The following is a 12,372-nucleotide window of genomic DNA, read 5'->3' as shown; positions in this document are numbered from 1 at the left end:
TTCCTTCCAACTACTAACCGCACTCAAACTTGCTTAACTTTTTGCAAGCAATTAGTAGCCGAGGCTCTACCAATCGACCAACCTTTGCTGGCTTGGGTTGAAAGATTATATATATTAAATATAATTTAGTTTGCATAACTTTTTTCCTCTAGTGGAAAAAGCAAATGTGATTTTAACAATTAGTCAATATATGCTGGAATATTTTCCAGCTTGCACTCCTACAAATGCTTTCTCGCACCCCCAGTTAAGAAACTGTGATCTAGACTATTTCGAAACCACAGAATACAGAATCAATAATGGATGCATAACAATCGGGGGGGGGGGGATGGAACAATAAAAGATTAAGCAAAGAACTCAAATTAAAAGATAGCTGTATAAATAATGATAATTCCCACAATAGTCTATTGCTCAAAATGCTGGATCTTAAGAAAAAAAGAAAGATAAAGCCAACGTTTTTGAAATGAAATGAAAAGAAAAATCAATAGAACAAACTGGACAGAAAGAAAAATAAATGAAAAAGTCAGAGAAGAACTTTAAAGAAACAATAACTGCAGCACTAAAAAGAGCCAACTAAGCTGGTTTGAACATGTTTCAAGAATGAACTCAGAAAGACCAACAAACATATTATTAAATGGCAGAATTAAAGGACAGTCCAGCAGAGGAAGACCAAGAAAGAAAGCACCCACTTAAACTCCATAATAGAACTTCATAAAAAGGCAGCTTTGAGGAACTCAAAGACGAATTGCACAAATTCGTCTTTGAGTTCCTCAAAGACCAATTTTAACAGACCCATTAACTTGCCACTTGTTAACAGGTCTACATCTGGTCTACCACTGGTCTACATCCTCATCCGAAATGTCATGGCAAAATTATATTTCAAAATTACGAAAATTCTTGAATTTCTTAAATTGCAGACCAGGAGACTGAACATATTTAAAAATAATAAAATCTGCTGAATATGGACTAAATTCAGTGATTTTTCTCTAGGTTTCAAAAGGTGAAAGTGCGGATACTTCTGTAAGGGGCGATAATACGTGCGTCTGGAAATCCAACGGCAAACAAACATGTATTTTTGCTATTTTATGATTGAAAATGAATCAAAAAAATTGAGTCGCCTAAAAATAAGATTTAATGCACTAACAAAATTTATAAACTGATATCGTACTTGCATAGTATAAACAGAAGAGTTGATTGAAAAACCAATGTGAACTTTGCGACTTAGATTAGAAAGGAAATTCTAGATACACACATATCAGCTAGATAGCTAACTAAAACCATAGTTAAATAACGATGTTTTACTTAAATATAAAGAGCCAATAGGCTTCATAAAATAAAACGATGTTTTATTTCATTTCCGTAAATAAGAATGCAGCTATTACTTTACTCGACTTAGATAGTTCGCGAAACTTTTCGAAGGTGACGACTTCGCTGAGTTCTCTGTTAGCTTCGACTATGCCCATGAACTGAATTTAATCAGCAAAGATATTCACTCTGTATTCACACAGAACGGTATTAAAATATTTAATGGACATATTAATTTGTCTTGAGCATAAACTCCCCCCCCCCCCCTCTATTACAGACAAAGCAGAGATAAGCACATGTCAGGCTCTCATTTTTTCAAGAAAACGCTTTAACTTAGAAGCTCATGCAGGAAGCGGCTCATATGGAAATATTCAAAAAAGAATACTATTCGGAAGCATATAAAACTTCACTAGAAACTTATTAAACCAGTTATATATTGCATCAAAATGAGGGCAGTGGAAATACATACAAAGTAACAAAATAACGTGCAAAGGTTGTTTATAACACTTTTTTTTAACGGATCGATAACTTGCCCTATTTTTTTTTTATTTCAAACGTTACATAAGCTTAATCTAACGTCATAAACCAAGGACAAATATAAGAACCCTCTTCCAAATTGATAGCGCCCAACGAATTCTCGAAATGACAGGCGCCCTTCCCTTCCTCCTTAATTTTAATTTCAATATGAAGGTTTTCTCCCCTTCCAGCTTCGATAAATTTCTATCATTACTAAAACTTCTTAAGACATTTAAACTGCTGGTTTATAATCCATACACTGCTTTGAATCACTAAGTTACAACCTACCTTTCTTCCACAACTCTTCAAGCCAGTTCAAAGACTCCAAACTCTCAGAAAACACAGCCAAAGTACTGAGGGCTTCGCTCAACCCAGCATACATCCTAGAACTTCAGCTTAGCACACGCGCGCGCTCACACACAGCAAAGAATTCTACCTGAAGTCCGTTCACAGTAACATGCGCTTCTGATATAAACGCAAAACAAACTCATTGTGTTTTACTAGTACAAGATTTCCCACGTGCTTGCAACGAGAAATGAATAACAGCGTTGTACAGGTTTCAACGCGTGTAAAAGTACGAGTATGTAGAAGCTGTAATCAGGTTACTGCGCTCATTTACGACATTCAATGTTTCGCATGTTAACTCTTCGTGTGTGTTTACATAAAATCTGGTTCTTCATTTATCGGCTGAATGCACTAGCCTTGCTTTCAAAGCAGCGTGAAGCTTACAAGGAAACTGCAAATAGTCCCAATAACTTAAACCGGTAAAATACGTCAGTGGAAGAAAAGCAGCGTGGAAGACAGTGGTATAAACGTATACGAAGACAGTGGTATAAACTGTTATGGGAGGGGAAAAATTCAGGATTAGAATTCGAAACATTTGATTCATTGAATTCCCGGGATCAAATTAAGTTGCCGATTGCATAGCAACTATTTTTCTAATCGCCCAATTAATTTGTCATTTAGAAATATAATTATACATTATCTAGTTATTTCCTTTCTTAGCATCATACAATTTATACACTGTTCAAACAGTCGCGTAGCTACGGCGGGGGGGGGGGGGAACGGACGGCACTTTACCTTTAAGAAATTTTGCCATGCTGTCTATAGAACAGTAACTGATTGATAGACTACGACAATGTCATCGACGATTTTGCTAACGGAAAAGCAAGAAAAATAACATTTTAGAATGTTGGAATTAAAGTTTTACTTCAAAAATAAACATAGTATTCTGATTTATTTCCCTATACATCATTTTGACTTTTTGTAGTATTTTTGGTGTTTATTGAGAGGGGCGGCAAACTCAGGGACTAACCCGGGCGGCAAAAGCTCTAGCTACACCACTGTGTTCAAAATAAAACACTTGCTGGTGGCCATACTTTCATGTGGGACTTGCGAAGAGCAAAATCAAAGTTTCTTACGGTTCATTAATTTCTTTTAATGTCTTAATGAATTGCTCTGTATTAGAGCAGCACAGTCATATGATGTGCTTCCTAACACTTCGCCCTCCGTTCAATCTCTGATGATACAGATTCTTTAAAAGCAGAAATCAAGGGATAGTGTCAAGAATGTCCAGGCATGTTGACCTCAGTTGCAAATACGATTTTTACCTTCGACAAATTGCAGCTAATCAGGTAAATGCTAACCAATCTCGTAGAGGTAGAGCGCGTTGCATTTATGTATTGGCATTTACTTGTTTAATCTTGTCCAGCAAGAAACGCCTTCCAAAAAAAAAAAAAAAAAATGCTAGTTCATTCTGTAGAAATGCAGGGCAATAGACTGCTGTTAAATATCCCTCTGCAATGAATGATCCAATTAATTGGACGTTGATAATGCCGCGCCACATGTTCAATGTAAAGCGATGTGGGAAGCTCCTTGAAGTAAAATGCTCAGAATTACTGGGAGAGGGCAAATGGTTGTCGTAACTGTAGTTTATCTAATCTCTTATGAATTCGGCCTTATCAAATAAACAATGCAATCTGATGCTGTTCCATAGTCCACTAACAAATTTGAGTACCATAATCTCTGGGTGCAGGGAGGATAAAACAGACATTCCTGTTGTGCAGTTCGATATATCTGCCTTCCAATTTATTTGTTTGACTGGCAGTTTGGCGAATATTTATAAGTATTCGCCAAACATATATATCATACATATTCGGAGAGTGATAATTATCACTCTCCGAATATGTATGAGCCTTCTCAGTATGTTTCTTGGTCAAGAAAACGCATTCTTGACCTGATATATGTAATGATGAATCATCTATGAAGCTGTAGAATAACACAATATGAAACGACATTGTGCTTGGTTTTCTCAATATCACTATACGTTCATTTCTATTATGAACTCAGCAAAAGAATAATGTTTGCATATTCTGTTCGCGTCAGGTTGTAGTTTGAAATTACGGTTCGAAACAGCTTGAGGTCAATGAAACCCTACGGTTCCATACAGTCGTCGCTGCCCATTTCGGTTGGTGTGGCTTATTAAACCTGCTCTACAAATTCACGTGTTTCATTGTATGATTGCAGTTTTATCGATGTATGAACGTTTTAAGGGTGTAAATAGCACCTAGTTCTCATCTTAATTGGTGTAATGTAATTAATTGTGGGATAACTTTGAATACTTTAAGTTATCAATTAATTGTAACCAAATCTGCGCAGAGTGGGAGACAATGTGTTTGCTTTTAATAATAGAAAACAATAATGAAGGAGAATGCTATAAAATCTCTTGGTACCTTACCCCAACAGGATATGTTACTGTCTGAAATAATGTGGGTACTACCGTCGATTTTCTTGAGTTTACGGGATGAAAAATCCCGCTTGCCCGTGCCAGAGATCGAGAACTCGTGAACCGGTCGAAAATAAGCTTAGAAAAAGTTCCCCAGTCAACGACTAGACTTGGAGAATGCTATATATTGGTATATTTCAATTACTCAAAGGTGCAAAATTTGAAAGAAGAGAACGACGCTGATCTCCTTCGACTACAATACTGTTTCCCATTGGGAAAAAAAAAAAAGTCATAAATTTAACGAAATGTACATATTAAAAACTTGTCTACCACCACTTTCGGCGTTATCATTTAGGCAACCGCCTAGGGTGCAAAACTTTCAAAATTTTGCAAAATTGAAGGCAAGAAAAATTAAATTTTGATTTTCATATATTATACATATTGCATATTACTTTATTATTAATAAAGCATGTCAAAATATTTTTTTTATATTTAAAATTTCATTTTAAAAAATATCCAACTTGTGAAATAAGGAGCGCACTTGTAAACTTTGCCTAGGGCGCGAAATAACCTGGCACCGACAGTGTCTACCACGTACTTCACGCATGCAAAACAAATGAGACTCAGAGAACAAAAACAGCAACTCATGACAAATACCAACATCCAATTGGATTGGTTGACACAGCCTCTGTGTCATCCTGCCTCGCCTTCTCAGCAGTTTGAAACTACTAGAATGCTAAGAATTTGATCCGCTGTGTCATCTGTACATCTTTTCAAAGGTCTCAAAGGTGTATTTATTATGAATGAACACTCCGGGCTATTAACGTGAATGCGATTCAATGTTCACAAGTCGAAAAGTGTCCTCTTCATGAAGCATTAGTCTTGTGCTTACTTTTAGGAATCACGTGAAGTCTGGAAACAATTAGGGAGGCTTTAACGGGAATAAATGAAAAACTATAATTTCGGTGGTTGCAGAATATCAATACCATATAACATTGATCTATACCGACGGAAGTTCTCCTCACGATATGGGTTAGTAAGGGAAGGTTCCTCGTGAACTTACTGTGATTAATGCATTCACAAAGGCGGGGGGAGGCGTATCTCATGAATTTTGGGCACTATTAAAGACAACCCGGCATGAACGCGTTAACAAGCAGACAGAAGAATAAATACATGAAATGCGAACCAGGCATTAGGTGTCCTAATCAGTGGAATGGCAGGAAAAAGAAATTGGGATTCACTACATATTGTAGACATTTTTCATATACCTCCATGTGAAATCATCAGCTTGTTTTAAATGCCTGTAGAAAAGTAAGATTTTTTGGCTCTACACAGCAGTTTCCGAATTATCAAAGACTTCCTTCATCATCAGGTATTACGAGGATCGTCTGAAATGTTCTCGGCCAAACAATGAAAAAACGAATTTACAATTTCAAAATTCTTTGTATTTTTCAACATAATCTCCCTGAAGACTAATACATTTATTAATCACGTTTTAATGTTCAGTAGTTATTTTTTTCTACAGGGACATTATCCCGTCCCTGTAGTGGTTCTCAGAAAGATCTGAGAAATACCCCTCTACAGCTGTAATCACCTCTTGATTCGAAGAAAAACGCTGACCAGCGAAGAAGAGTTTTAGTTTTGAGAAGAAATAAAAGTCAGAGGGAGATAAAATCTAGGGAACAGGATGGATGTTCCAACAATTCATAGTGCAGATCCATTAATTCTTCCATTGCCAAAACACCTTTGTCAGCAGATGCATTGTCCTGATTAAAGATGATTTTTTTTTCTTCTGCAAACAGGGTCTTTTCTCACGAATTTATTCGTCTGGCCTGGTTAAAAGATCAGAGTAATATTCCCTGGTTATTGTTTTACACTTTTCATGATAATTTTCAAAATAAACAAAATGCCTTTAGCCTCCCAAAACACCGATGCCATGACCTTTCCTGCTGATGGAACTGACTTTGTCTTTGGCGCTGAACAACGGCTTCTCTCCACTGTTTTTACAGCGGTTTGGATTCTTGTGTGTAATGGTGAATCCAAGTGTCTCATCCATAGTAATAAATCGACGCACAAAATCAGTTTTATTCTTGTTAAAACACTCCAAGCACTGTTCAGAGATTTTCATGCGAGTGGTTTTTGATCTGCTGGAGCAAGCACAGCACCTATCTTGCACAAAGCTTTTTCATTTGCAATTCTTCATGCAAAATATATCCCACACGTTCTTTTGAAATGCCCACAGCAGGGTCTTCAAAGAGCTCCGCGGAGCCCTTTGCCGTGACCCTCCGGCCATTTTGAAAAAATAATCACTGAACATTAAAACGTGATTAATTAAAAAATTATTTCAATCAAGCCAGCGGGCCACTAAGCTATACTGCGGCATTTAGAATTGTAAGATTCTTTACAGATTCACAAGGAACGCTGTGCATTTGATACTCCTATAAAAAATAAATATTAAATAGACATGCTTCATCGGCCATCTACCATCTAGGGGTACTTAAGTACTAGTACTAACGTCGTAGGTACAATGCTGAAGCAGTAGTTCGTTCGAGTGCGCTGTCTAGGCCTTCCAGATACATCTCGGAGATTCTCCATACGCTTCGTTATTCATATAAATACAAAAGGATCTCATCCACAGTCAGTCAGTAGTGAACAGCGTGATATTCATGTATAAGCGCACGCAGGTTCGTTGTGTCAGCAACAGCCTATTGTGGTTTTATATTGCCAGACATTTTTCATTAGTGTGAGACATATTCAGTGGATAATAACCGTTACACGGCAATTTTGGATAATTTGTTGGGTTCACCTTCCATCACTATGGCGTCTACGAATAAAAAGCGTAAATCAAGTCATTATTGTTGGTTTTTTAATGAAAATTGGACCACTTTTTACTTTTTTTTTTGTGCCGATTGACGATAAGCCAGTGCGTTTAATTTGTCGTGAGTCAGTATCAAAAGAATACAATATATATCGACACTATGAGACAAAGCATGCTTCCAATTTCGATCACCTGTGTGGACAAAGTGAACCGTCTCCAAATTGATTTAAAATGCCAGCAGGGTACGTTTAAAAGGCAGAGGGAAGAGAGAAAGCGTGAGTCAATGAAAGTTATGTAAGCTGAAAAAAATTGCTAAAAAATCAAAAGCCTTCTTCGACAGCATATTTGTAAAAGAGTGTCTCATAGCTGCTGGGGATATTCTGTGGCCAAATAATAAGGAAGTGTTTAAAAAACCTTGTTTGTCTGGGGTAACTGTAGCACGACGTGTCGAAGAACTTGCCAATGACATTCAAGGAACTTTAAAAAAACGGTCGTCCGAATTTACGTCATATTCACTTGCTTTAGATGAGAACACAGATGTGAAGGATGTAGCACAACAGGCTATCTTTGTCCGTGGCACTGATCAACAGTTCACTATAATAGAAGAACTGCTAGCGCTCGTACCTATGAAGGGAACGACGAAAGACACCGCTATCCTTGAAGCCGCCAAAAAAACTCTTCAGCGTTTCGACCTCAGCTTAACCAACCTCAAGGGTGTGGTAACTGATGGTGTCCCTGCTATGGTGGGATAGAACGAAGGGTTTGTTGCACTGCTACGGGAAGAACCGGAACTTACAAGGAAAAGATTTCGTCCATTACCACTGCTTAATCCACCAGGAGAATTTTTGTGCGAAAATTATTGGATTTGAGAATGTCATTCAAGTTATTTGTCAACATTATTAGGGCAAGAGGATTGAATCATCGTCAATTCCAAGCGTTTTTGACCCAAGAGTGCGAAGTGGATCAAGGCGATTTGGTTTATTATAGTGATATGCGTTGGTTAGGCAGACAGAAGGTTCTTAAAAGAGTCTAACTTAAGGAGCGAAATACAGCAGTTCATGCAAACCAATGGGAATCCGATTGCGGAATTAACTATCCAAAGTGGTTGACAGACTTTGCCTTTGTGACCGACATCTCGTTGCATACGAATGTCCTAAATACGCAGCTACAATCCAAAGTTCAACTGGTGCACGCTCTGTTTGATCACATCAAAGCTTTTGTGGCCAAGCTCAAACTTTGGGAGGAACAACTCCCCCCCCCCCCAAAAAAAAACTTCATTTTCAGCTTCTTGCTGAGTCCAACTGTTCATCTCTTGATGAATACACTACAACATTAGCCATGTTGCGAAGTGATTTCGAAGAGAGATTTAGTGATTTTCGTAACCAACAGTCTTCTTTAGATTTATTTTCAATGCAGCCGATATGCCAGGTTCAGTGCAAATGGAGCTGCTTGAACTCCAAAACAACTCTTCTTTGAGAGAAAAATTATTCAGTGTATCCTTGCTTAGATTTTACTAAGCCTACATTTCTGAGGACGCATTCCCTAATCTTCGCCGGCATGCTTTGAAGATGTGCGCTTTGTTAGGAAGAAGATACTCATGTGAGCAGTTCTTCTCCAGAATGAAGCATGTGAAGTCCAAAACCGAACTCAGATTACAGACCAACATCTCGAGAATACTCTGCGCATAGGGACTTCCAATATTGATGCCAACATCGACAAGCTGTTCAAGGAAAAGCATTGACAAGTTTCCCATTGACACTGTAAAAAATGAATATTTTCTTCATTAAATTATCTTTTTTCAAGTATTGATTGTATTTACTTATCATGAACCCGACTCCTACCTACGAACTGAGTATGTTTATTTTTATAGGATTTTATAAAGTGTCAAATGCACAGCGTTCCTTGTGAATCTGGAAAGCATCTTACAATTCTAAATACCGCAGTAACTTAGTGGCCTGCGGGCTTCATTGAAATTTTTAATGCGGCCCGTACCGTCTGAAAGGTTGAAAAACCCTGGCCTATAGTGTCGGAAATTTAGCGTACTTTGACTCATCGGTCATCCAATATCTTATCGTGCATTTGATCAATGATTTCTGGTGTTGTTAATCTTTTTTTGGACGTCCTTCACGTGGATCATCTTCGAGGCTGGTACGGCCACGTTTAAACTCGGCAGTCCATTTCTTAATTGTCGAAAACGAAAAAGTGTGTCCATAAACTTTTATGAACTTCGAATGAATTTCTTTTGGCGTTAAACCTTCATTTACAAAGACTTATAACCGCACAATACTCAATTTTATCTATTTAAAAGTATGCAGACAACACTTTTGCTTCAGAAAGCTGTATAAAAGAAACTACTTGATAGAATGACTTACAATTTCACATGGATGCTTATGACAGATGTTCCAACTTCGAAAAATAAATCATGCCGATAGTGTTGCCATCTATTGTCAAGGCCGAGAACCTTTTAGACTACCCTGGCATATGCATTATAGGTTTCAATTTCAATCCTTGGAATTCAGAAGAAAAAGTAGTATGTGGACACTCCTGATAATACCGTTGACAGTGATAATTAATAAGATAAAAATTCAGCTAACACAAATGAACAATGTTTGAAAAATTTACACTTAGATACTAATCACAAACAATATTCATTGTAGTCATATAGTGAAGTATGATTATTATTAGTAGTAGGGAACCTTCATGGAGATAAGTTAGTGGAGAAATCGATGAGCCTAGCCTAGATCTCTCAGAATTGAGTGATCAAATTGAGTATCATAACTGCTTTACTGTAATTCGCTATTTGAACTGTAAAAATTCATCGGCGATTTTTCATTAAAAAATTACTTAGAAGCCTTCAAGCGTTTATTTCAAATAACTGATGGTTGATGAAATAAAAATGATTGACAAGGATTGTGTGATAGACATTTTGTGTGTTTGTCCTTTAAGGGCAAACATAAAATAAATCGAACATTTTGAAAATCAGGTTACATGTGATTTTTTATCAGTGTACATTTGGGAGAAAAAAAAATAAAATAAATAAAAATAGAAATCAACAATTTTCAAAGACCAAAATTATGGATAAGTCCTGTCAAATAATTAAGTGTTTCATAATTTCCATAATCGGTCAAGTAGACAAATATCAATTTTAAAATTGCATTCAGTGAAATATTAATGAAATAATAATTATAAAATAAGTATATTTCATCCGCAGATGGGAATTTTTGTCTTAAGCAGATTTACATCATTAGAGGATTTATGTGATATTATCGTCACTTTAATATAATTAATCAAAAGGTACACAGTCTTCATCTAGCCCTGTAAAATAGCCTTCAAAATCTCTTTAATATGTAGGAAAAGACGAGTTAGTTCCACAACATATGCGTGTTACATAATTGTAGGAACCTCATTTTCCAAATCACTTCAGTAAAAAAAAATCCTTTCTGGGTGAATACCTTTCAAGTGTGTAGAAAGATAATGAAAGGTCAAATAAACATTCCTAAATTTGGTGCGCTTACTCCCAACCACCCTATGCCAGTTTTATAAAAGTGAATATCCCATTTGAGCTTGAAGTACCCAAGTATGAAAAATTGATTCAATTTGAAGATATAAACAAAAATTAGAACTCGCCGCTAGGTCAAATACAAAAACAAATCACTTTATACAGAAACTTTATAAAAAATATAAATAACAATTAATTAAATACAAAAACATTTTTATATTTCTGAAATATTTTTGTATATTTTTCATAAGTATCAATTTCAATATCAGCCTTAAAATTGATATAGTGAAGAATCAATTCGTGCAACGTATAGAATTTTCTGACAAAGAATTTTCTAGCGAAGAATTTTCGTGAACCCATTCCCTCAAGGAGGTTTGGTGCAACAGTCTGATATATTGTTTACGACTATTCCGACTTAAAGTCGGAATAGTCGAAAAGTAAAGTACATCAGTGTTATTCCTAATAACTCTCTGCAGCGTCGCATCATTCTTAAACAGCTGAATACTCCTCGCAATCGATTTAGTGTCGCTGAAATAAGCTGAATATTATTCAATCAAACCTGTGAATCTCCGTTTAACTGGTATTTATAGGATAAATATATTCAAGGAAAGTATATCGTTAACACCAGTTACTCATGAGGAAAGAAAGAGATATTAACTGTAAGAAGTTATTAAATGAATTATCATTTAAGAGTAAAATTACGAGTACATAAACGAAATTAAACGTCAGTAGAAGATAAAGCTTACTTGACCTTTGAAATTGACAAAGAAACATCTTAAGTGGAATTCAGATCAAAGAAATGCTCAGTTTCTCCTCCCAGATCGAATTCAACCCACAAAGATCAGGTGTTTACTCACCGAATTACTCAAAATCGAACTTCCAAATTCGATTTTGAGTAATTAGGTGAGTTAAGTACACTTCAAGTAAGAGTTGATGCTGATGGTTGCAGTCATTCTGAAAATAAGTTACTGCCGTCCATAACCGAAGTCTGATGCGTTTTAAAATTTAAAATACTCTGTAGAGGCAAAATATCAGAATGCTACAGCAAGAGCCAGGAAGAAAGCATGCAGAAAGAAAAGTGAAAACGTAATGAGTCATGTTATGAACTCAGTACGAACATGTAGCAATCAGATGTACAGGACCGCGACAACCCGAGGGTGCAAGGGGTGCACCGCACCCGGGCGGTAACATTGATATTAGCTACATAAAATGTCGGCCTATCTAATTTGGATTATACAATGCACAGTATTAGGGACCGGCCGAAAAAAGTTTGCACCTAGGCGGAAAATACCCTTGGTGTTCCCCTGCAGATGTGCAGCATGGAACAGAGCTATGCTACAATAATGAAGGCAAAATATGATCTAAAAATACTGAGGAAGCAATACTCTCATATGCTAATAATGGTTATCAAACGAGATAATTTACAGAAAGCAGTGTTTCAACGGAATTTCAAAAAAATAAGGATACCAATTGTGATGAGTAGACTAAATCATGTTCATGAATAGAATGACT

The 12,372-nt window shown here is 36.5% G+C and overlaps 1 protein-coding gene across 3 annotated transcripts in view; it reads right to left on the bottom strand.

Moving 5' to 3' along the window:
• Positions 1 to 12,372, bottom strand: part of LOC150108820 (actin-1-like) — a 379,189-nt gene that overhangs the window by 303,511 nt on the left and 63,306 nt on the right. The window contains exon 1 of one of the 3 annotated variants that reach the window (XM_090403519.1): positions 2,107 to 2,381. The exons of the other annotated variants lie outside the window; for them this stretch is intronic. Within the exon in view, the coding sequence (XP_090259645.1) occupies positions 2,107 to 2,200 (94 nt within the window). The 5' untranslated portion in view covers positions 2,201 to 2,381. Of the gene's footprint in view, positions 1 to 2,106; positions 2,382 to 12,372 lie in introns of those variants that run through there. 3 annotated transcript variants of the gene reach the window in all.

The sequence above is a fragment of the Typopeltis vanoorti genome, chromosome 2 (genome assembly GCF_054136105.1).
Source record: "Typopeltis vanoorti isolate ZY-2024b chromosome 2, IOZ_Tvanoo_1.0, whole genome shotgun sequence".
NCBI classification, from domain to species: Eukaryota; Metazoa; Arthropoda; class Arachnida; order Uropygi; family Thelyphonidae; genus Typopeltis; species Typopeltis vanoorti.
This window is presented reverse-complemented; position numbering and strand designations above follow the sequence as displayed.